At 44.9% G+C, this 26,235-nt stretch overlaps 1 protein-coding gene and 1 long non-coding RNA gene across 8 annotated transcripts in view; one reads left to right on the top strand and one right to left on the bottom strand.

Annotated features, from left to right (window-relative positions):
• The window catches only part of LOC147349352 (uncharacterized), a 92,485-nt gene that overhangs the window by 58,997 nt on the left and 7,253 nt on the right, over nucleotides 1–26,235 (top strand). The gene's annotated exons all lie outside the window — the stretch shown is intronic.
• Nucleotides 14,200–26,235, bottom strand: part of STXBP6 (syntaxin binding protein 6) — a 278,917-nt gene continuing 266,881 nt past the window's right edge. For all 7 annotated transcript variants that reach the window (XM_086365243.1, XM_086365242.1, XM_086365248.1 and 4 more), the window contains 2 exons: nucleotides 23,255–23,412; nucleotides 14,200–17,284 (listed from right to left, as the gene is read on the bottom strand). In XM_086365243.1, the coding sequence (XP_086221369.1) occupies nucleotides 17,261–17,284; nucleotides 23,255–23,412 (182 nt within the window). In that variant the 3' untranslated portion in view covers nucleotides 14,200–17,260. The remainder of the gene's footprint in view (nucleotides 17,285–23,254; nucleotides 23,413–26,235) is intronic.

Below are 26,235 nucleotides of genomic sequence, written 5' to 3'. Positions count from 1 at the left end.
TCTTTAAAACATTTATCTAATGAGCTTGGCTAATTAGCAAGGTTGCATTGTGCCTGCCCCTCCTGGGCCTGACAGGACAGTGAGAATTATGAAATGGCTGCTGGCAGATGAATGGGGATTGCCTCCACCATCTGTCTTCCAAATGATCCTGTAGGTACAGCTATTATTTCAGTCAGACACTGGCAGTCAGGCAATTGTTCACAGCCTCTGTGAAGAATAGCGGCTGTCAAGGGTTTGGTAGGTGTTACAACTTCCCACAGGCCCGTTTTCAGGTTGTCTGAGACATTAAAACACAGAAGGGACACTGGGCCTGTGACTGACTGGGAACTTTTCATGGTCTTCCCTTCTCCTCTGCCCCCCAACTCTCTTCCTAAATGCCCTTCTTCCCCACTCCCCTCCCACTTCTCACCCTTTTCTCCTCCTCTCTCTTCTCTTCTCTTCCTCTCACAAAACTATACAAGTATCTTGGGATAAAAGTTACTGTTGCCTCCAGGAGACCTGGAGTGAAGAGAAGTGGGTGTTGAGATAGAGTGTGCAAAGGATACTAGGTAAGAACCTCTGCAAACTCGGCCAGAGGTCAGTCCAGAATCCTTGGTGGAATCCCAGGGAGGGAGAGATACAAAGAGAAATTCAAGAACACAGAAAAGAGATGCCTCCAAAGACATGCAGCATTAAACATTACTTTGACTGTGGCTAATAGGTTGGCTGGGGCTTCCCTGGTGGCTCAGTGGTAAAGAATCCTCCTGCCAATGCAGGAGACACAGGTTCAATCCCTGGGTCAGGAAGATGCCCTGGAGAAGGAAATGGCAACCCACCCCAGTATTCTTGCCTTGGAAATCCCATGGACAGAGGAATCTGATGGGCTACAGTCCACGGGGTCACAGAGAGTCAGACATGACTTAGTGACTAAACAATAGTAACAACAACAACAAGTTGGCTAGAAGACACGGAGTCTTATCAAAATCCCCTAAAGGTAGGAGTGGATTTGAGCACACTCAATAGCTTCCCATTGACAAATGCACTCATTTATCAGTATTTTAATTTTTATCCCTTCATGGGCCTCGTTGAATGACATGATTTGACCCATGCCTGGTTTGATGTGATATGTGGATTCAAAGCCCCTCACATAGCTCTCACCTTCACACTCCAAAGCACCCCCGCGGTACAGACTCAGTTAGGTAGGGCCCCTCTATCTATCTTCTCTGGAGCAGGAAATGTCTTTAAAAGGGTATCACCTTGACAATCAAGTTCAAGGGTAGAATCAACTGGTTGCTCTTTGAGTCAGGTAAATATGGCAAGAAACCTAGAATACACTGCCTTTTCCTTTGGGTATTGCTTCCAGTCTTATAATTTCCCTCTCTAACTCTTTCTCTTCTTTCTTTCTCCAACTCTCCACCCACTATCACCATCCTGATCATTGTAATGCTTCAAAACAAAACAAAACAAATCCTTCTCCTAGGCTGCTTCAGCTGCAGGAGGTGTCATACATTAAACTCACTCTATCTAATTAGACAGTGTAAATAGTGTAAATTGTTTCCTTGTTTCAGCTTTGCCAGGAAGAGAATCTGAATAGTGTATGGCAAGTATTGCTGAAATGTCTGTTTTATTCATGGTCAATCAGCCTAAAGTTTCTTCTACTAAGATTTCAGTGGCCTCTTTTCCTAGACAGCATGATTTTTGGGGGGCTTGGGAATAGGTAAAATATTTTTATTTATTTATTTATTTTTTTGAACCCTAAACTTTTGGCTTTGTATCGGAGTACAGCTGATGGACAGTGTTGTGATAACTTCAGGGGCACAACAAGGCGACCCAGCTATACGTACACAGGCGTCCACTCTCCCAAACCCCCCTCCCATCCAGGCTGCCATATGACACTGGGCAGAGTTCCCTGTGCTACACAGTAAGTCTTTGTTGGTTATCCACTTTAAATACAGCAGGAAAGGGAAAGAGTCCTTTAGGCTAGTCTTTTTTTGAGGAGAGAAGGTGTGGGAAAGCATTTCAATAACATTTGTCATTCAAGTCTGCTATGAACTGAATGTTTCATATGTTGAAGCCCAAATCCTCAGTGTGGTATTTGGAGGTGAGGCTTGGGGGACATAGTTAGATTAGTTCATCATGGAATGAATGTCCTTATAAAGAAAGGAAGAAACATGAGAGCTCACTCTCTGCCATGTGAGGAAACGGCGAAGAGGCAGCCTTCTACAAGGTGGGAAGTGTCTTCACCAAGAGTCAAGTCTGCCTGGAGCCTTGTTTTTGAACTTTCCAGCCTCCAGAGTTGTGAGATATAACATTGTCTAAACCACCCAGTTTTGTTATAGCGGCCTGAGCTAACTGAGACAATGTGTTCATGCAATAGGTAAACACACATACGTTATTTACTAACATGTGCTCTTAGATATGCAGGCATAACTGAAATTCAGTCCCAGTGCTCTAGGAGATGGCTGTTTAACAACAAAGGCAAGTCACATTTGTAATTTACAGTGGAATGTGCCAGAGTATAAGGACAAGCAATGGAAGTGTGTAAAAGAGGTGGTCACTTCAGCTTTGTTGCTGTTGTTCAGTCACTCAGTCATGTCTGACTCTTTGCGACCTCATGGACTGCAGCACTATCTCCCAGAGCTTGCTCAGACTCATGTCCACTGAGTCAGTGATGCCATCCAACCATCTCATCCTCTATTGTCCCCTTTTCCTTCTATCTTTCCTAGCATCAGGGTCTTTTCCAGTGAGTTGGCTCTTCGCATCAGGTGGCCAAATTATTGGAGCTTCAGTTTCAGCATCTGTCCTTCCAATGAATATTCAGGACTGATTTCCTTTAGGATTGACTGGTTTGATCTTCTTGTAGTCCAAGAGACCCTCAAGAGTCTTCTCCAACACCACAGTTCAAAACCATCAATTCTTTGGCACTCAGCCTTCTTTCCCCATGAATAGTATGAAATGGCAGCTTCAGCTTAGCAAAAAGAAGAAATTGGGGAATTTTGGGAAAGCAGAGATATTGAGTAAAACCCTGAAAAATAGACAATATTTGAATGCTGATGGCATCCTGGGCCCAGCATACATTGTGACCAAAGGCCAGGAGGCGAGAGAAGCAATGGCCTCCTGCAGTAGAATTATGATTGCGCTATGATATGTGAAAGTGAGGAGTGGGTTGGGAAGGTCGTTGGGTTACATAGAACCTTTCATGCCAGACTGAGGAATTCAGATTTTATTTTGCAGATAATGAGGGTATTCTAAAGGTTTTTGAGCAGAAAAGTGACATAAATGAGGGCTCTCAAAATGGTAGCCAAAGAACACGATGTTACCTACTGATGTTTTCTGTTTGGCTCAGATGAGATGGTTCATGTACATATGGTTTCTCTTTGAAAAAGTTGGAGGATCTAGTAGGACTCACCTTGCTTCCCATAGAGGTGAAACTAAGTTTCATGCCCTTTTAGGGTGTACACTCATCACGTTCAGTTAGCCACTGTCCACATCACTCCTGATTGCCTTCTACAAATCTATTTCATTCCATTTTATTCCCTCTTTGGCCTCTATTGGCCTAAGAATATGTGAGCTCTGACTTAAATGATCAGATATGGTTTCTGAAGATGAATCTGACAATACTCTCAGATTTGGATAGGGGAGGCTGGGAAATGCTATTGCGATTCCTAATCTCTGGTACAGCTCTGAGTTCATTTTGGGTTGTGTTCAATTTGTGTGTTTGCCTTTTCCACCTGAGTAAAATGTAGAACTATTTGAGACTGAATATGAATTACCTTATTATGCAAAACATATTGCATACTGTAGATGGTTGATAGATGCTGGCCAATGAGAGCGGCTCAGGTTCACATCGGTGAGGGTCAGACCTAGGTTAGAGACACTGATGGAAAAATTCATGCAGGGATGAGTGCATGTAAGAAATACGATTGCCAGATTTCCACTAATTGAGGGAATCATAGTAATAAAAATTAACTCTCTTAATGGTTTAACAATAAATTTTTATCCCCACACAATCCTATGGGTTATGTACTATTATTCCTAGTTTATGACTGAGAAGAGGGAGGGGAATGGGAAGGAAAATCAAGGAGAGCTGGGTTTTAAGCCTGAGTAGGATGTTAAGAGAAGGAAAACAGGCTTGTGAGGAGAGAAGGTGAATTCAGATTTGGACCTTTTGAGCTATGTGGAAATTTCCAGCAGGAAGTCAGAAACTCAGTTCTGGAGTTCAGGAGAAAGGTCAAGTCTACAGTAATATTATTGTATACATGAACAGAAGAGCCTAGCAGGCTACAGGCCACCAGGTTGCAAAGAGTTGGGCACAACTGAGCTACCAAGCGCGTGTGCAAACACACACACACACACACGTTAGCTTGTGAATTAAACCAAAAAGAAGAGACGGGAAGGACAGAATTTTTAGAAAAATATGCCATCGGGGGTGGGAAGAAGGCAGGTTGGGAAGCTAGAACATGAAGACTCCAGTGTGACCATTGGTGTGTGAGCACTGGTCACTGGGTGAGTTGGGATGTCCCTGAGAGAGTAGTCCCAGCAGTGTGATGGGGAAAGAAACCAGACTTGTAAGGCCAAGTGAGTCGAGACCACTCACTCTTGATGTCTGTTGGGCAGAGGTGGCACGCTTGGTCACTCAGTCATGTCCAACTCTTTGCGGCCCCATGGACTGCAGCCTGCCAGGCTCCTCTGTCCATGGAGTTCTCCAGGCAAGAATACTGGAGTGGGTTGCCATTTCCTCTTCCAGTGGATCTTTCCGATTCAGGGATCAAATCTGTGTCTCTTGTATCTACTGCGTTAACAGGCAGAGTCTTTACCACTGCGACACCTGGGAATTGCAGGGGTGGCAAGAAGGTGGTATTTTAATGGTAGTGATGGTAAGAAAACGTTTTCAACAAATTTCATGATAGAGGTGGCAAATCTTTGTCCTCTGTGAGAAGGAGGAGTGAAGCAGGAAAAACTAGAGATCTAAGAAATGAGGTTATTGTTGATGGAATAAGAAGGAAGTGGGATGAAGGGCTCCAGAAGAGGGGTCCTCATTAAACAGTGTAGAGGTATTAAGATTGGGAGTGCAGGACTTAGTTGAGGAGGTGGGGAAGGGGAAATGATTTCTAAACAGGAAAGTCCCAATCTTAGCAAAGTAGGGAATTAGATCAATTGCCAAAAGGAAAGTGTTAAGCTAAGTGTTAGTCTTGAAGTCATGTGCGATTCTTTGTGACCCCAAGGAGTACAGTCCACCAAGCTCCTCTGTCCATGGAATTTTCCAGGCAAGAATATGGGAGTGGGTTCTCATTCCCTTCTCCAGGGGATCCTCCCAAGCCAGGGATAGAAACTGGGTCTCTTCCTGCGTTGCAGGCAGATATTTTACCATCTGAGCCAGCAAGGGATTTGCTGAAAGAGGCTGGGGGAGAATGGTTACAGGCTGGAACAGATGCTGTGCCAAGTTGCATGAGACTCTACTGAGATGTTCTATCAGGCAGGGTCCAGGCAGGAAAAAGAAACCATGCTGGTTATTGGAATAGGTAGAATTTAACATAAATAACTGATAATTAGTTGAAAGTAGTTAACTCCTAAGGGCGCCAAAAGCAGCAGGTGCAATGTTCAGAGTCCAGCTCCAGCATCACAAAGCAGGGCAGAAAAGCATGGATTTGGACCCGCGCGACGATTAACTGATAACTGGCAGAGAAGAATAAAAGGGTTGCCAAACACAGCAGTTAGTGCTTAGAAAAGTATTATTCCTTCTTTCCTTTCCAGATTCAGAATCCCAGAGAACAGAAAGGACTAGTCAAGAAAATGCATTGCCATAGAAGCAAGTGGATGGGAACAGTGGAGCGTCTGACTCGATCAAATAAAAATGGGAATGTACAAAGCAGAGTGCATTTACTTGTTGGTTTTGGGGAATTAACCGACCCCTGGTAACTGCTTTCTGCCTTCCAGAGTTGGAAAAACTGACTAGTAATTCAGCTATTCTAATGAGTGAGCTAAGAAACATCGATCTGCCTGTGGGTACAGTGTGGGGTGGTTGCGAGAGGCTGGTGGTTGAAGGCCAACAGCATGAGCCTGGGGCTGAGTTAGGGGGCAGGTTCAAGTGATTCAAATCTTGATAAATGCTGAGAGCTTGCTTTCAAAAATATAGTCTCAGTTTATACTCCTGGTCCATAGTATTTTATTATCAAGTGCCATCAAGTCTCTGAACGCCACTTTGAAAAAATTTCGCATTTCTCTATGAGTGAGGCTGACATATTTTCATGTGTCTAGTTATTTGGATTTTTTTCTTGTGAATTTCTACTGGTCCCACATGGGAGCTTTAAGTGGAGGACAGGTTCATATATGTCATAAGAGTGTCCTAAAAGCCTGGTAAAATCCTAGGTCCCGATGCAACCTGGTGAACTAAATAGGCACGGTTCCTGACCACTCAGGGCTGGGTGTGGGCAAGACAGTAAGGAAAACAAATGTATAAATACCCATCTCCATCAGTTCTCAGAAAGGAAAGAAGAGATGCTGGGAGAAGGAAAGACAGGGGATCTCCTTTAGATACGGGATCAGGGAAGTCTTTTGAGGAAACATTTAAAAATTTATTTAATTTTTTGTAACTTTAAGCTTTTTATTTTGTGTTGGGGTAAGCTGATTAAAAATGTGGTAGTTTCAGGTGAGCAGCGAAGGGACTCAGCCATACATATACCTGCATCCGTTCCCCACACTCCCTTCCTATCCAGGCTGCCACATAACACTGGGAAGAGTTCCATGGGCTGTACAATAGGTCTTTGTTCGTTATCCATTTTAAATATAGTTGTGTATACATGACCTTCCCAAACGTCCTAACTATCCCTTCCCCCTGGCAACCATTCTAAATCTGTGAGTGTCTGACGAGACATTTAAGTGGAGACTTGATAGACGAGAAAAGCTGAGCCACGAGGAGATTTGGGGAAGAAAGTGTTCTTGGCATCGGCGATACTGTGTGAAGGTTTTCAGCTGCAAAAGACGCTGGCATGGTTGGAGAAGAGAAAGATGGGTAGGCCAGTGAAAGCGCAGTGAGTAATAAGGTGGGATTGAACTCCCTGTCCTGACTGAATTCAGGGGGAGAGACCTCTTACCAGGCGTAAGGAGACTTCGATAAAAACCCCACAGTGAAAGTTTAGGCCAATGTCTGGTGTGGTTTTGCTTGCGGAATTAAGGCTTAGAAGGCGACACCCGCCCAGGGCCAAGGCTACTGTCGGATCATTTGTCACAGAGAGAGACAGGTTTGAATGGCTTCCAAAGGAAGAATCTGTCCTTTCTCCTAACTGCCTCCTCCTGCCACGCACACTTTGTAAGGTTGGCATTTGGTAGAGTTAACTGCTCTCCCTCCAGTGGCAACGTCAGCCTCTCTGTGCCTCTCATTCACCCTCATTCTACCTCGGGGAGGAGGAACACCGAACAGGGACCTGAAGGAAGCCCAGGCAGGGTTGGGGGTGTAGATTGTGGTTTGTACCCCTTCCTCCTTGTGAGGTCTTCAAAGTGTCTCATCTAACATAGCTGGTGAGTGGCAGGTACGTGAGGGCAGCTGTGTGTGTGTGTGTGTGTGTGTGTGTGTGTGTTGAGGGGGTGAGCACTCACCTGTAGTAAAGAGCCTGGTGGATCCCAAAGAAAAATAAGCATATGAGTAGGTGGCTTAGACCAACTCAGCATTAAGCCTGGGTGGAGACAGGCCCACTTCCAGCTCTTTATCTTGCTTTTTCTGAAGGGAAAGTAAGGCCAGTGAAACGCCCCAAAGGGGAGTATAGAGGTGGTTGCCCCAGTCTCCCTTCGTTGGGATAATAATGCTGTTTCTAGCGAGTGGACCAGGGACAGGGAAGTCTGGCACGCTACAATCCAAGCGGTCGCAGTCAGACACAGCTGAGCGACTGAACAACAGCAGTGAGTGGAGCTGGAGTGTCCAGGCATCCCTGTGTCTGAAGGAACATCCTCAGATTGCATCCTGTAATCAGTATCCTGCCTTTCTAGAATAACTGTCATTGTGCTCACATTGACTCATGAAATCCTAAGACCTGGACCATTTCTGTGGTCCTCTGTCAGTCTTAATGCTAGGACACCCAGACACAGTAAGGACATGGACATGCCTCTAGCTCATCCTCGGCCCTGAACAGAGTGTGTTTCATTATTTTTATGAGTCTTCCCAGGTGGGTGGAGAGCAGTTTCTATATTGAGAGTTAGTATATATTTAGTTTCTGCACATTGAGAGGTACCTGTGATCCTCGGATGAACTGCATCCAGAGGCTTGACCAGGAGTGCTCTCTTCAGGTCCTGGAAATGCTCTCTGAGTCCTTTCCCTCATGGTTGCCTCTAAGCCTGGCTGTCCCCTTCCCTGAGCACTTTGGGACCATCTCTTCCTCCTGCCTTTGCTTCACCTCCAAGATGGCAAGCGGCCTCCAACTGTCTGTGGGGAATTTTTTTCCTTGGACGAGAGGGTAGAGGGGGTGATGGCACCGTCTAGTATGATAAGGATGGGCCCGTAGAAGAAACGGGGGTGAGATATAAAGGAATCCCTTCGATGCTGGGTGGGAACAGCTGAAAATCAAGGTTTTAGTAAGCAACCCACACTTCTTTAGCGTTTGGCACTTCCCAGTGCTCTTTTGAGGTCCAAGCATCCCATTTTACTTACCGAGACTCGGAGGCAGCCAGGGTGTAGATTATTTTCCTTTGAAACATGAAAGACCAGACACAGAAAAATTATGTAATTTGCCTAAGGACAAAAAGCTAATGACAAAACCGGGAAGCTCTCTGCTAGGAGGGATTTTAAGAAGAAATATGCATGGCCTATAGTTTGTTAAAAAAAATAATGCATAGTGCAATTTTTAGAAAACTAAAGTTTGGGATTTGGGGTGGGGCAGATCCACTGTTATTACTAGCCTGATCCTTCTTGTCTGGACAGTCCTTTACAAATGCTGGCTTTGCTTGGACATCATAAATAACAGCGACATGACAACAGTGGGGAAACGGAACGCTGACGTAGTTTTTCTGGGGCCTTCCTTCCTTCTTTTAGCTGAATGTCAAAAGATGTTTCCAGAAAAGAAATGCTGTACATATGTAGGCCAACCTTGAACTTCTTTTTAAAGAGTGGAATGAATTTCTGCTTAAAGGACACATCAGATAATCGCCCAGACCATAAAATCACTCGTTTCCATTCCTGTAGTTGATGATGCAGACACTAAAGCCAATATCTCTCAGTCTGCTTTCTCGTGAATTTAGTCTTTTTGGAAATTTCCTCCGGAAAATGGTCACCCCTGGGTGCCTTTAGGCTAGAGGCCTCTCCTTTATCCCCAGGCTGGGGTACATGAAATGTCAAGGGATCTATGTCCATAGATCATAAAAATGACCAAAGATGCACAGAATGTCTGCCCCTGTGCCAACATGGATTTAAGAAAAACACATCCATTCTTCTAGCCAGCAGCGTGGTCTGACAGATGTCACCAGCCTGCAAGGTTTACTGTTTTATTTTGGATCCAGCACAGAGACTAGCTTATAGATGAGCTGACATACATGGAGCCTTATGTGCCAAGCACGGAGCTAAAGGCTTTACACTCGTTATTTCAATGAATCTTTATGATAACCTGTAGATAGCCACTCCCATTTTAAAGCTAAGAAAACAGACACAAAGAGAGTCAATAACTTGCCCAAGACCGTCCACTGGTGAGCTGCTGCTGCTGCTACTGCTACTAAGTCGCTTCAGTTGTGTCCGACTCTGTGAGACCCCATAGATGGCAGCCCACCAGGCTCCCCCGTCCCTGGGATTCTCCAGGCAAGAACACTGGAGTGGGTTGCCATTTTCTTCTCCAGTGCATGAAATTGAAAAGTGAAAGTGAAGTCGCTCAGTTGTGTCCAACTCTTAGCGATCACATGGACTGCAGCCCACCAGGCTCCTCTGTCCATGGAATTTTCCCCGAACTCAGGGCAGGACCACAGGGCAATGCTGCTCCCGGTACACCACCACAAGGGGGCGCCCTGCCCATGTCTTCTCCTGTTGAAGGCGTGTTTTACTTTTCCTCCCCCGGGGCGTCGGGTGGAACACAGCTCAACTGTCCTTTCCCACAGTTTCTTTCTGTCCAAATGAGGCTATTTCCATACTGTATCCGTCACTAACTCCAGGTCTGAAAAAAGCAAAACTCCTTGAAGGAAGCTGCTGTACCGTGAATAAACAAAGCATGTTTAATAGTAGGAACCAGATTCTCTTTGCTGGGGCAGTAAAAGAAAGGATTGGCTTAAAGAAAAGCTAACAGAAAGCTTCAGGTTTCAGTTACTGAGAATGTGGTCTTATAATTAAACAGAATTTGGTGCCCATGATCAGAGCATATAATAGAAATTTTCTTCAGAAATGGAATCATCCAAGCTGTGTTTTAGCTCTCAGGGTAAAGCTGAGGACTCATGGGCTCATTTTCTTTCTTTCTGTGTCATCTGACAAGAGTAGCAAAGGGATTGGGGTATGCTGTCACAGGACAAAGGATTCTGTTCAGTGTTGACAAGTGACCCGGGACTTGTAGGAAAAGTGATTCCTGTCCAGCCTCTGACATGTCTGGGTATGAGTGTGTGATAGCCCCATTGAAACAGGCATCTTTGAGAATGTGTTTCACAGAAACACCTCCACTCCGTCTGAGAGAATCCATAGCATTTAAAATGCCTGACAATGTGAGAGGGCAGAGACAATACACCTCAGTGGTCACTTTAGAATCTGTCGGCTCTGCCTCGGTTCCTGTGGGAGGCAGCTTTGCCCCACCAGCCTACCTCCAGCAGTGCCCAGTGGGACACTGGCCATCAAAACAGCCCCCTGAAGGCCTGCAATGACTCATCAGCAGAAAGAAGAAAATGTGGCAGAAAACTTCAGGGCTCGGGGCGGGCAGGGGTCGGGGGTGGTGGTTTGGGAAGTTAAAATACGACTCAGGAAATCCTGAGGCTCCAGATGAGGCTCAAGGGAGAAAATATAATGGGGGTCAAGGCAGAAGGTTACACTGTGGCAGTAATCGAGCTTAAATGCACGGTATGTTTAATTTCCTTGACAGCTTTAATTTGCTGGTTTAAATCTAGCAAGTGTCTGGGGAAGCAAGGCACCCTACTCTCCCAGCCTGCTGGAGCCACTTTATTTTCTTTGCAAAAGACAAGATGCCTAGGAGCACCAAGAAGGCAAATTTGGGAATAAAATGTATACATTTTTGATAATCTCCCCAGGTAACTGTGACATGAAGCCTGGAGGGAGGAACTCCCCTACACGCCTATAAACCAGCACTGTAGTACAGGTTGCACCTTAAGAGGGGTTAGCTTAAAGCAGAATTTGAGAAGGTTTGGTAAGCAAGACGAAGGGCCAGGAATGGTGAGAGGGGTCATGTCTAAGCAGACATCAGTTGCATCAGACTGGCTCTGGCTGGACAAAGTTATTTTATGTGTACGGACACTTTCTGGATTTTCATAAAGAAACCAAAAGGAAATCCATCTTCTGTATGCTCTTGTTAAAAGACAGCTGTTAGCACACTCATGTTTAGAGAAATAAAGTAAGACTTACCTTGTGGGTGGGATGTGTTCGTTTTCGACATCTGTCTTTGTATTTCTCATGCTCTGATCATGGCCCACCTGGGGGACTTTCAAGTTTCACTGATCCCTGGAAATATTGACTCCTGCCAAGCTATGTCCAGATGGGCAAGAAGGGCTCACTAAGGGACTTCGGGGAACTGTAGCAGGGCAGCTCAGCTCTTTTTAAAAAACTTCTATTGGAGTATAGCTGATTCACAATGGTGTCTTCATTTTAGGTGTATAGCAAAGTGATTTAGTCATACACATATTCATTCTTTCTCAGATTCTGTTCTCATATAGTGTATCACAGAATATTGAGTAGAGTTCCCTGTGCCATACATGAGGTCCTTGTTGGTTATCTACCATATATATTGATAGTAGTATGTGTATGTTAATCCAAACCTCCGGATTTATCCCTCCCCTTTCCCACGTTTCCCCTTTAGTAACCATGTTTGTTTTTGATTTTTGTAAGTCTGGTTCAGTTTTGCTAATAAGCTCATTTGTATCATTTTTAAAGATTAGATTCCAAATGAGTGATACCATATAATATTTGTCTTTCTTTGTTGGACTTACTTCACTTAATATGGTAATCTCTAGGTCCATCCACGTTTCATTTCTGTAAATGGCCTTACTTTGTTCTCATTTATGGCTAATATTCCATTGTTAGACTTCCCTGGTGGCTCAGATGGTAAAGCATCTGCGAAGGGGATGACAGAAGATGAGATGGTTGGATGGCATCACCAACTCAATGGACATAGGTTTGGGTAGACTCCGGCAGTTGGTGATGGACAGGGAGGCCTGGCATGCTGCGATTCATGGGTTGCAAAGAGTCAGACACGACTAAGTGACTGAACTGACAATGTGGGAGACCCAGGTTCAATCCCTGGGTTGGGAAAATCTCCTGGAGAAGGAAATGGCAACCCACTCTAGTATTCTTGCCTGGAAAATCCCATGGACGGGGGAACCTGGTAGGCTACAGTCCACAGAGTCACAAAGAGTTGGACACGACTAAGTGACTTCACTCACTCACTCAATATTCCATTGTACACATGTACCACATCTTCTTTATCCATCCCTCTGGTAATGGACATCTATCTAGGCTGCTCCCACATCTTGGCTATTGTGAAAGACGCCACAGTGAAAACTGGGCTGCATGATCGTTTCTAATGCCAGGTGTGTGCATACGTATGTGGATGTGCATACTTACGTTCCACTACTGCCCAGGTTTGCCCTGGGTGCCTCCAGGGGAAGAGGCACACCGACTGAATGCCATCAGGAGATCATGTGGAGGCATTTGCACTCGTTAGACATTTGTTTCTGGTATGTTTCTCCTCCCTCTTCTCTCTGCCTCACCCTGCCCTCAATCTGTTTGCTTAGGCGGATGATGATTGATAAATCAACACAGTTGAACAATGCAAGGGTCAGCACCACTTCCCAAATAATAAAAAATCTGCCTATAACTTTACAGTGTGCCCATCACTTGACACACATGTGGTTGGTTAAATCTGGATTCAGTCAGTTGTGGATCTCGTAGTACTGTTGTTTAGTTGCTAAGTAGTGCCCAACTTAGTTGCTAAGTAGTGCCCAATTCTGTTGCAAGCCCGTAGCCCACCAGGCTCCTCTGTCCATGGCATTTCCCAGGCAAGAATACTGGAGTGTGTTGCCATTTCCTAGTCCAGGGGATCTTCCTGCCCCAGGGATCGAACCTGCATCTCCTGCATTGGCAGGTGGAATCTCTTACCACTGAGCCACTTGGGAAGCCCCTTGTAGTACTGTACTATGCAACTGTTAAAAAAAAAAAAAAACCACATATATATGAACCTGGGCAACTCAAACCCATTATTCAAAGAACAACTGTCGTTTTTCCTAAGCGTGTTCTCATTGACAGCAAGGAGGAAAGGCATTATTGATTTTAAAAAGATACTTGTATTAATTCTCCCGTAAAATTTGAGTCAGTTGTGGTATAACTGCTAACAAAAATTATATTAAGAGTAAAGATCATCTTTACAAGTAAGTGGGTTTATAATTAGTTCACAAGAACAGTGCCTTTAAATACCTAATTATAACTTACAGCCAGGTCATTGTCTAGCCAAACTATCTCTCTATCCCTTTTTTCTCTCGAGAGTGGAGGTGGTAGCCTTTCTCTTCCACCTGCGGTTCTCCTAGGAAATATTTCAGTCCGCCTGCTGCACTGAGTGTCTATGCCAAACCAGCCGTCACCAAAGTCACGTCCCTTGAAAACAAATGGGGCGATGTCATAAGCTGCATTTGCTTTTGCATAAAAATAAACTGACATAATTTGATCAGGTCTTTCCAATTTAAAAGGACATGAAAATAGTCTGCTGAATGAGGCCACATGCGGTAATATGGACTTGAGCACATCACTAATATCAGCAGAAAGCATTTAATCTACTTAACTGCTTGCCCATGAGAAGAAATAAAAGACCTTAACTCTTACTGGATAGAAGCTTATTACGTAATTAGGGCTAGTTAGCTCTTTAGTCTTTTTTTACATTTCAAGTTCTCCCATGGAATGACCAGAGGAAATGTTATCTGCATGCTAATCCCAGTTCTTAGTCTCCTGGAGGCATGCAAGATCTTCCCATGAGCATCAAAAATGCGATGATGCTTACCTATCTGGTAGTGTTTTAGAGATTTCCCAAATAACTGAGAGAAACGAACTTTCATCACAGTTAAAATATTTAATGACAAAATTAGAGTTTGCTGTAATAATGAATCACAGAGCAGGTGTGTTACTCATCTCTGAAAGGAACAAAAATTATGTGTGACATCTTAGAGAACTTCTGAAGAATTAGTAACTGTACAACAGACATCAGCAGTGTTACAATTCTAAAAACTGAAAGCGAAACCTATCTTTAATATTGTTTATTGAGGGCATTCTGTATAAGTATTTTTACATAAATGCACAATTGTTAGCCACAAAAGTAGTATTAAGACAGATTTCACTGAAATTTTAAGTCTAACACATAATCTTTATGTTTTTTTTCAGAGCTTAGAAAAAGTTAACTACTGCTCTTGTTACATTTTACAAATACATTCGTTAATATGAAACATTAACCTGAATCACTACTTCCTGTACATAGGTATCTAACGGTACTAGGGAAGAATACTCCAGCTACATCCAGGAAGAAGTGAGAACACTGGGAAGACTCTCTTCTTTATTGGTTGTCAGTACAGTCTAAGAAATCCTTCACAGAAATGTATTTCCAAAACTCAGTGGTGAGGTGCAGAAACGAAACAAAGAAATTAAATGTCTTTTAGCAAGCCGCTGAATTGGTCCCAAATGAATTGGTACCACATAATGTGAGTCATTTTAGCAATTTCCTCTAGGTTAGATTGTATTAATACTTTGTATTGAAGCACCTTCTACAAAAGTATCCCAAAGAACCTCATGTGTGTCATCACAAGGCTTGCTTTTCTGCAAAGTCAGGAGGTCTAGAAGGGACTGGGGCCCTCTCTGCGGGTGGAGGCCTAGGCAGGACTTGGACACAGGGAGGTCAAGGGCATGACCACAGCCTGGAGGCAAATCAATGGAGGAAGCTAGTAATGGGGCAGATAGACTTTCTTCCAATCAGGATGTCTTCCAAAAGACTGAAGTTTAAAAGGATAAACAGAGAGTGAGCAAAGAGGGGAAGATGTGGACTACTTATGTTTATGAAGGATAACTCTCACAAGTTTACCAGAGAGGAAAAAAAAAAAATCTCACATTTCACAGTATGCTTATGACCTCACCCTCTGCTACTTTAGAAGCAGCTTCACAAAAAATACTTGGCAACAAATTTTATTTTTGCGTTTGGCTGATTGTCAGGGGTTTGAGATTTACTCTTCTAATTATTTATATCAACTATCTATCTCTGAAGCTAGGATTCAATTTGGGAAGATGTATATGTGTGCCCACGCATGCTTTTACTAAATGGAGGTCTGCAAAGAAAACCTATTTGGTGTGATATTTTCAGCTTTTCTTAGAAATTATAAATGCTTCTAATAGTACTCACCAGATAATAAGTTCCTTGCTGCTTTTAAGTTTTAAGACACCAAAAGAAAAGTACAAAATATTATAGTAAACTTATATAGTTTACCCTATAAATTCTACAGAGAGTTTCCTTGAACTGGATCATCTCTCTAAGAGGATTCAGAAATTCTTCTCTGGCAAATCTCATCTCCCTTTTGACACATACTGACTAAGATCATTTCCCCCACCAATAGCCTGATTTTCTATCTCCCTGGGAAAGCTTTAGCAGGAGAATTTAAGCTATTTAAATCAGCATAAATAATCCCAAAGTCATCCTATGCTGCTATGTAGAAGCTATAATACACATGGCCTCAGTCAGCTCAATAGGTAGGAAGGAATAGAAAGGGTCCTGATGATCCAGGCAGCTTAAAAATCAATGCATCACAGCGGGAGGCTGAGAATGTATCTGGGATGTGCAGCTTGCTTCCTTGTTTCAGAAAGACAAAGCACAGCTTTTATATTTAGCATTTTAACCCTCTAAGAAACCGAACTCTCAGATTGAAAATCTGGGTCCATGTTGAATGATACAAAATCAGGGGCTGTAATGAACCAACTTCATTCATTCTGACTACAATGTAAAGGCTTCAAGACTATACTGTTCTATGTCAGATGAGGCAAGTTGCAATTGCCATGAAATGCAATTTGTCAAGAAGCTTGCACTTTCAAATTACATTAAATAAATAGCAGTAACAACATCAAAGCCTCCAAAAATCAGATACTGAGAACTGAAGGCCATTTCCTAAGGACATCATGAGGGTGTCTCTAAACAGGTATGTCTTTGTGAAAAGAAAAAAGACTTTAAATGTATTATCTTTTCACATTATCATTTACACAGAACTTTATCTGGACAAATCAATTCTTGATAAAAATTCAAGCTCTTTTCAAAACCCGCTACCATAATTTGGGACAATGACAAAGAAATGTTCGTGAATTCACATTAGTTTTTAAATAGGCTTTTACTTAGGTCTTTAATCTCAATTTTTTATCATTCATACGGTAATTCTAAATAGTCAGCCTGGAAACAAGTAGTGGAAGAATTTAAACTGTAGCTCAGAAAGTAGATTTCTATCTGTGATTATTTGTTTTTTTGAATGCTGGTGATGGCTCACGCAGAAAATTACCACACAAAAAGCAAAATCAAAGACTGCTGTTTCTCCTGATAAATCCAATTGTTTTCCATAATACAGATTTATGTCTCAGGATATAGAATCTTAACCTTCAGATTAAGAGCAGCTAAGAGCCTGAGTGAAACCAACCTGCTTGACTTTTATTTCCAACCAGGAACAATAGCATCTGATGTCACATTAAAATGTCTTCCTGCTTAATATCAGGAAAAAAAAAAAATACAGCTTAGACCTAGCTCAATATATTATTTGGTCCAAATTTCATATTCAAACTACCAAAAAAAAAAAACAAAAAAAAAAAAACCCTTAAAAAAAAACACACATACGAACACACGCATACACACAGTCAGAAAAAAATGAAGCTGATACTATGCAGCGTTTCTTAGCAAGATTATTAGGGAAATGTATTAATATAAACACACCATCTTTTCTCTCATATTAACATCTGAAAAGGAAAAACAATCTAAATGTCCATATTTTGGTGGGGGTTGAGGGCTGGAGAAGCAAGCGGAGGTCCGGAGTTTCTTGTAAAAACTGCTGAACAAACTTCAGTTTCTCTTAAGAGGTCTCTGGGAGAGGCAGTTTCTCAACATTTGTGCTTCATGGCAAGCTAAGGAGAGAAAGGGACAAATGTGAGATGTTATCAGCAGTGGGGAGAGTTCACTGGTTGCTTCTTTCCCAAATCCACGCTGAGCAGCAGCACCAACATTTTATTTGCTGTGGCAGATCACCACTGCTGTTCACAGGGGTGCCAAGGAAACACGTAACACTCCCTACACAGCCCACCGAGCACTGCGCTTTTACTCCTCCCGCAGTGGGCTTGTTGGCGCAGGTGTCCAGGGCGGGTGGTGCTCTATGGTATTCCTTCCTGCCACTGAAGGAACAACCGGAAGAGGCAAAGGACAGGCAGAATGAGCGGCCCACCCTAGCATAGCAACAAAGGCGTCTGGGCTTCCAGGCTACTAGTTATCCAGGAAGACCTCTCTTCAGTTTTAAGTATTTACTGACATCTCAAAGTATTACAAATCACCAACTGTAGAGAAACAATCTGCAATAATCCACGTAATATCCTGGACGTTCAACCAGGTTCAAGGCACTTGACAATTAAGACTGCGTAACCAACCAGGACCGAACAATAGATCAAATTCAAACCTTGACTTGCTGCTCCCTCTGGTATGTGAAAAATGTGCTTCATTGAAATGTTAGATCTTTATAAATGGAAACACCAAATACCACTGTATCATTAAATAGTTTCCCAAGCCCAGCTGGAGCCCATGATGGTGTATTTAAGGAAATGTATGCAGGTACAAAACATAAAATTAAGTCTGACACTGCCTTCCTTAGCCAGATCCTTTCCAAGGAGCCGGTACACTGATGTGAAGCAGGAGGCAGGATACAGGCTGAATTGTGATTCCTTGGGTGGCTACAGAGTTTGATATTAGGGATTGATCCCTGAGGTTGGAGCTGGACTGGAGGTAGTTACATTGTTAAATTAATCTCTACCTGGGGGCTTCCCTGGTGGCTCAGATGGTAAAGTGTCTGCCTGCAATGCGGGAGACCCACATTCGATCCCTGGATCGGGACGATCCCCTGGAGAAGGGAATGGCAACCCACTGCAGTATTTTTGCCTGGAGCATCCCATGGACAGAGGAGCCTGGTGAGCTACAGTCCATGGGATGGCAAAGAGTTGGACACTACTGAGCAACTAACCCACAGTCTCTACTTCAGCTCAGAGAGCTTCAGGTACCTGTGTCTGGTGAAGCCCGCCTAAGTGAAGCCCCTAGGGACCTTTTGCAGTGCTGATACCAACAGCACATCAACCACCAGTGTTTGTGAAGCCCTGAGTGTGTCCAGACTGCCGTGCTAAGTGTTGTGGGTTTTTGCCAAGAAGATGGCAGAGGCTCCTAACTCCTGACCTCCACGAGTTGATAGTCCAGGAAATATGGTGGGTAGAAATGGCAAACCCAGGACTCTTCTTCTGATCCGTCCCACTTCCCAGCCACCTTCCGAGCCCCTCCACTGTAAGGTGTCCACTTCTTGCTCTGTCTCTAGTTTTAATACATTATTTAGCAATGCAAATCATTCAAATCAACACAGAGCCGTTAAGTGTTGTGCATAATGAAAACCAACCATAAATATTTGATCAGAGCTGCTGTCTTGCTGTTCACTGAGCTATTAACCTTCAGCTAATGTGCCAATTTACTCATCCATCCATCCTCAGCAGCGAGCGTGCTGCTACTCACACCAGCCCGGTTACCTCTCCCGTGCAGCTGGGGTTGGCGCTAAGGGGAGCCCCAGCCGGCTGGGGCGTGCTCAGTTTCACAGAAATACAGCTGGTTTGGACGTTTTGCTATGTGAGATATTTCTGCAGAAAGTGGCATCACTTCCATTCTACCTCATTTGGGTTTTTTTCTTTAATTTCCTGGGAGTTAGAAACTTTAGAATATGGAAGGCAGGTGCTTTCCATAAGCACAGATGTGTTTATGACCTTTAGCGCTAAAGTCACAAGCGCTCTGTCCCTCAGTTTCCCTCGGGTCTGTGAACGTGAAAAGTGAAGTTGCTCAGTCGTGTCCAGCTCTTTGCGACCCCATGAACTATACAGTCCATGGAATTCTCCAGGCCAGGATACTGGAGTGGGTAGCCTTTCCCTTCTCCAGGGGATCTTTCCAACCTGGGGATCGAACCCAGGTCTCCCGTGTTGCAGGAGAATTCTTTACCAGCTGAGCCACAAGGGAAGCCCGTGTCTATAAATATCTCCAACTCAAATGCTTATGAATTAATGTAGAGAATAAGTTAAAAATTTCCTTTTGCTATATTCTGTTTTCTTGTCTCATGGAAAGCTTTCTCTTTCAAAGCTGTGTAAATGACTCCATCTAAATAATAATGATAATAGTAATAGTAGAAAATATTGTTACTCATAAGTCAAAGTGTTAGTCCCTCAGTCATGTCCAACTCTTTGCAATCCCATGAACTGTAGCCCACCAGGCTCCTCTGTCCATGGGATTCTCCAGGCAAGAATACTGGAATGGGTAGCCATTCCCTTCTCCTGGGGATTGAACCCGGATGTCCTGTATTGCAGGCAGATTCTTTACCACCTGAGCCCCCAGGGAAGCCCATACAGGGGGATTCTTTAAGAGGCCTGGACTCTTGAGGTCCCTTCTGGCTCAGATGCGCAGGGAGCAGATGACTGGAGTAGGGACACAGGCATCATTCCCTGCCAGGGAGGGAAATGCCACTCGCTCCCCCACAAACGTGGGCTTGTGCAGAACAGGGCAGATCACTGTTCTTTTCTGTGGGAAATGTCATCTGAGGATGCCTAGGTGTGGGTACTGCTCTCGCCTGCTGACTCACCAGCTGAGGCGGGCATCAAAGCCCTGCACACACTGTACCGCTGTGCTTTTTGAAGTGGCAGAGAGTGACCAGGCCTGCTTTGTGGCTGAGCTGGACTTTCCTAAGGTCTGAGGCTGTGCCAAGCTCATAGCTCAGGAAGCAACCACACTTCCCCAAGCCAGGCTGAACAGAGCTGGGGGAAGAGAGGGGTCCAGAAGCATTTCCATCATCTCTACAGGAGACGAACACCCACGTATCTTGATGGCAGGGTCCTGCAAAAGTGATCCACGGTCTAATGTACCTGGGGAAGCCAAAAAAGCCAGAGATGCTCTTCTACTGCAATCCGTCCAGAAAGCGTGCCCTCCTCTCCAGCCAAGGTGGCATGTCCTTGTTCAATCAGGGAGCCCAGAGGAATGCTCACCCAGAACTGCCTTTCTTGTCAGGGCTCTGACATGAGCACTGTGTCCTGACTTCTAAACACAGCCTATCCTTTCTGAGTCAACACAGCCACGTTTGGGGTGGTGGAAGGCCTGGGTTCCACCTCTGAACTCTCCTCACCAGCAGGCCTGGAGGAGCCTCGGCCAGCAAAATGACATCTTCATGGTCAGCCTACGCCATGGGACAAATCAGGAGTCCTGGTCCCTGGAAAATAGCCACACCTTATCTAAAGAGGTCAACCTCCTCGTTAGGAATACTGCCAATGCCGGTGATTCATCAGCGCACATCCCCAGTTTTAGAAAACTGCAAGTCTGGTTATCAGAGTGTCTCTCAACACTCCCTCAAGCACACTGACAGACACCAGCAGTGCCCCCACCTTACACCACTCACAGAAGGGGAAACCACTCACAGTAAGTGGAGACTGCCCCCCTCCTGCGTCTTCTCCACGGAAGCAGGTAACTAGCTGGCGCAGTCCTCCCAGTGGTCAAAGCCAGAGACCCATGTGCCTTTGGTGGTCTAATCAGTTTCTGTCTGACAGGTCCCCTTCTTAAGGGCTGCTCTGTGTTTAGAAAGTGTTGGCATTCAGCAGGAGGCCCTCCCACCCCACACTGGAAGGCACAGATCTTCACCATCGGTCCCTCCCCATCCCTGTGCTGGGGTCCTCAGTCACATTTCTCCAACCCCCCCGACAGTGCTCACCATGCGACAATGGATTAGAGCAGGCTCAGCAGAAACCATTTCTTATGGAAACAATTATAATTAATATCAATTAAGATGTATATGCACCAGGTACTGTGCTAACCGATTTATAGGTTTGAATGCATTCAATTCTCTCAACACTTTAGGAGAAAGCACTATTATTAGGTAGCAGTCCTTACTGATGAGGAAACAGGGGCTTAAAGAAATTAAGTCCCTGCCCAAGGCCACTGAGGTGGTAAACAGCAGATGTTAACCACATACCATACTGCCTTCCCAACCAACCACCTAGCTCACTCGGCCACAGTATCAGGGAAACCCAGTGAGCAGGGCCAAGAATTCTGGCCGTCTGCTTAGGTTATCCAACCCCAGGTCTGCATGACGTTCTCTGAGGTGGGTACTGACATGGATGACCTCCAGGTATTCTCTACTCTGCGTTAGGAAGAGCGATTTCACAGACTTCCTTGGTAACCTGGTTCATTGTCTAATCAGTAACCTTAACTCTTGTTTTAGCAGAATGTTGTCAGTGCACTATTGAGTGTTCTTTTCTGTAGGACAAGATGAGAGAAGTGCTACAATGTCACCCCCTTCCCACAGTTGAAGACAATTAAAAATAATTCCCTTTAGCCTTGAAATCAACACTGTTTACATGTTCCCAGACTTTCACTGCCCTTCCCTCCCTTAAATCACTACAGTTGCTGTTGCTCTAAATGCAGTTGGTGGGAAATTCTAGCTCCTCCACTCCATCATTATTTCTCCATTATGAAGGCTGCAGAAGGGGTGAAGGGAACCATAATTCTGAGCTTGTTCCCTCTGTGACAGCCGTGGCAAACCAGGCTCTGGCCCCCAGCAGGGCTGCAGCACAGTATGACGCTGTCGTGACACCACAAGACGGGTCTGTGCGAAGGGGCTGCAAGGGAAGGCGAGATGCAGCCACATGGATCTGGATCCATGGTGGGGCCTGGGCTTAAGCTTTGGGAAGGGGCCAGCCCAGCTCAGCTGGGGAGATGGTTCCTGTTACTTTCAGGTTGTCCATTTCTGTTTTCTCAGCAAAAGTGGGCTTTTCCTTTGAAGCAAATTCATTTTTTTCTTCCCCTAAAGGTCACCTGAAAATCCTATCTTGAAAGGCCAGATCATGTCTCTGACACGCTAACCATTATCAGCAGACATTTCTGGAAACCTAAATTCAAATCACCAGCCAGAAAAGAACTGCCCTTTGATCCAAAGCACAAGAACAGTTATAAATCCTCTTTATCACCTGACCAACAGGGCCTCTCTTTCCCGTCGTTTGTGACTGCCTTAGATAGCTGGCTGCCAATAACAACTTCCCTTTCTGAAAGGCGCATCATCTCCAGTGCGTGTGTGAATGTGCATACCTGGGGTGTGTGGGAAAGGCCATTCTCTGCACCCAGAGGCAGGTGGAAATTTTGCAGGCAGCTCTGTATCAGCCTTAAAGGTCCAAGGCCTCTCTGCAGGGGACACCAGCCCTGAGGTGCCCTGGGACCAGAGTTTGCTTTTTATATGGTAAAGAGATAAGAACACAGGATGCTAGGCTCATAACCAGAAAGGGACAGCATGGAAAAGTAAGCACAAGAGCCCACAGTCCTCTTTCAAGCCCTGGCCAACAGAGGAGGGATATTCTGAGACCTGCCACCCCCCAACCCCCACCTACATCCTGTTCCCTGAAACTAGAGCCTTAAACTTCTGGGTAGAACCTAAAGATGGTCCACAATTCCCAAAGATATGGGGTCAGAGTCAGGGACGAAGCCAGCAGAAAGGAGATAACCAAATACGTAAAAGAAGAACTCTTTCACTGCACACACAACTTATGAAGTAGCAGGAGGAAATTGTACACAGGGGCGAAAAAAGGCTCGATTTTGTACCTCATCATGGCAAACATTGGAGAAGGAAATGGCAACCCACTCCAGTATTCTCACCTCGAGAATCCCAGGGACATAGGAGCCTGGTGGGCTGCCGTCTATGGGGTCGCACAGAGTCGGACATGCCTGAAGTGACTTAGCAGCAGCAGCATGGCAAACATACTGATAGAAAGTTTTGGGCCCCGAAGCTCCCTGACCACCCAGAGCTGAGTGCTCCGCTGTGCGGAGAGACCCACCTTGTGTGCAGTTTCCGCAAACTGCTGGGCGCTGTTCTTCAAGTCCTCCGTCTTCTCTTCCGCACGGCCTAACCGCTCCCCACGCTCGTTCAAGGCCTGGCTCGCTTTCTGTACGGCGCTGGTCACGCTGTCAGCCGCTGAATGGAGGATGCTGTTTCCTGAAAGAGGACAGCAAAAGCATCAGAAACGAACTTGGCTGACCTGTGATGACAGTATCCCTTCCGCGGGTGCTGCTAAGTCACTTCAGTCGTGTCCTACTCTTTGCACCCCCCCATGTGTAGCCCGCCAGGCTCCTCTGTCCATGGGATTCTCCAGGCAAGAATGCTGGAGTGGGTTGCAATGCTCTCCTCCAGGGGATCTTCCCGACCCAGGGATTGAACCCAAGTCTCTTCTGTCTCCTGCATTGGCAGGCAGGTTCTTTACCACTAGCGCCGCCTGGGAAGCAAGCAAGGTGGGTCAGACTCTGGAAAGACTTGGAGGGTCTATGAAATGAATTGGCTTGCCTTCTGACTCGGTCTGACCGATGCACTTGGAGGAAGAATACCCACTGCCTGCAGGACCTGGGCAAGTGCTGAGGGCTTCTCTTCACGCTGATGTTGACAGCACTCATTTCCATTCTGTTCTGTCTGGTGGGGCTCAGAAGGATGGGGTCCATCTGGATTTAGGAACTGATGGAAATCCTAACAAGTTCAGAGAGTGGGGCAAGTTCAGTGAGACCTATCTAGATCGTATGAGCATTTCCTCTTGAGCTGCATTTAAGTGAATCACTACAGGAAAACTGGGGATCCTGAATGTCCCTAGATATGATGCTCTGTATTCCTTTCAACTCTTCCCTTCCATTCTACCCCTTCCTCCCTAAATGTATGGCCCCATGCAAGAAGCTGTGGGTCAGAGTTCACAGGAGGTATGTCAGTTCTCAACCTTGAATCGCGAGCCATGGCCTTGTTGGTTGGTCCTCTTTGCCTCTAATCTTAAGTATATGAAATATGGGGCCTCAGCCCTGCGCAGGGCCCGCAGGTAGAAAACTGAGGGCAACCTGTCCTAGAAGGGACTTAGCACTCCCAGACTCATGAGTGATGACACCAAGAAAGTTGAAAACATCATCACATTTCAGATGATTATGCATCCCTGAAATCCCACGTGTCAGGACTAGAAAAGAGAATTCAGCAGTGAAGAACTGGCAGATGCGTAACCCACTGAGACCTAGCAACTTGCAAAATTACAACCAAAGGAGATTTATAGCTGTATTTTGTTAACACCGAGTGGAAGATATTTAAATGGCACTTTATATAATAGCTTTATGTCTTTGAATAAGTTTATTACATCATTTAACTTTGTATCTGGGATGGATACATTGAGCCACAGACAGCTTTTAATAGAAATGTAATTTCCATGGGTCTCAACTGCAAAGGCTTCCTAATTTCTCCTCTGTGGGAACAGCCTGTGGTTTGTGGAAAAGGATCTCAGGCAAAGAAAGTGCCTGGCCTTGAGGAAGCACTTTGTAAATTGTTTTCCATTTTTCTTCTTTAGGGGTGAATTTCAAGGGCTTCCACCATGCACTAAGGGGAGGAGAATGGAGTTAACTTACTGCTACTCAGATGCATCACCCACCACAGGAGCCAAGATATATCAGCACAGATTAGTAGGGACCAGAAGAGATGTGGCTCTGGAGAAACTGATTAAATACTGGGTTGGAATGGAAGGCTGAGGTCTTCAGAACAGATTTAAAAGGAGAAATCTGGTTTCCCTTTGCTTTCATATCCTGGTTATGATTATAGCCCTGGGCTTCCCTGGTGGCTCAGATGGTAATGCCTGCAACTGCATGAGACCTGGGTTCGATTCCTGGGCCAGCAGATCCCCTGGAGAAGGGAATGGCAACCCACTCCAGTATTCTTGTCTGGAGAACTCCACAAACAGAGAAGCCTGGCAGGCTATAGTCATGCGGTCACAAAGAGTCAGACAGAATTGAGTGACTAACACTTCCACCACTGCTTGATAGCTGAATAGTATTTTGCAATCAGAACGCATCTTTACGAATATTATCTCATTTGATTGTCACAAAAATTTTACTGAGAAGGCTGAGGCTAGGTGAGGTCCCATGACTTCCATGAGATCAAATCACTAGGGAAGTGACATAACGAGCCCTAGAACCTGGTTTCCCAATGGCTTTTCCTTATTCTCTACCTTCCTCTTTGCAGGTATGGCATCAGTCACAGAAAACCATCACTATGACAGAGTTGTGAGCAGACCAGCATAGACAGGTTGTGACAAGTTATTTCCCAAAGTAACACTTGACTGTTTCTGTCATAAAGATATTCTTTTTGGTAAATGAAGAGTTATCACCTAAGCTGCATTGCAAGCCAGGTGCTCCCTAGCAAGAACAGGCCAAAGAGATGGAATGAGAAGATGGAAAAAGAACTGAAGATGCAGAGGGGTGGGGAAGGGGGCACAAGAAACTCTCCTTCCCTTCCTTCTTCCTTCTGCATGCCCACAGCTCAGCAACCAGAAGCTAGAGCAAAGATGGGGTGGGGCATAGCCAGGAACAGCTGCATTAAACCAAAGGGACTTTTAGAATTAGCTACCAAAAATTTGGTAGGGGGCTTCCCTCGTGGCTCGGATGGTAAAGACTCTGCTTGTAATTCAGGAGACCCAGGTTCAATCCCTGGATCGGGAAAATCCCCTGGAGAAGGGAATGGCAACCCACTCCAGTATTCTTGCCTGGAGAATTCCATGGACATAGGAGCCTGACGGGCTACAGTCCATGGGGTCGCAAAGAGTTGGACACAACTGAGTGAATAACACTAGGCACCAAAAATTTAAGAGGGCATATAACCATATTGGATAGTTTTTTCCCATCAAACTGACCCTCGTGATGCCCTCAAAGTTAGACTCTTCTTGAATGAGTCTGCTCTGCATAAGCCATAGTGCTTTCCTGTCACGACTTCCTTAACTTTGTACAAGATATCGGGTCAACACTGCAC

This window comes from Bos grunniens, chromosome 21, assembly GCF_055505025.1.
Source record: "Bos grunniens cultivar Pamir isolate PY7600 chromosome 21, Bosgru_T2T1.0, whole genome shotgun sequence".
In the NCBI taxonomy this organism is placed as follows: Eukaryota; Metazoa; Chordata; class Mammalia; order Artiodactyla; family Bovidae; genus Bos; species Bos grunniens.
This window is presented reverse-complemented; position numbering and strand designations above follow the sequence as displayed.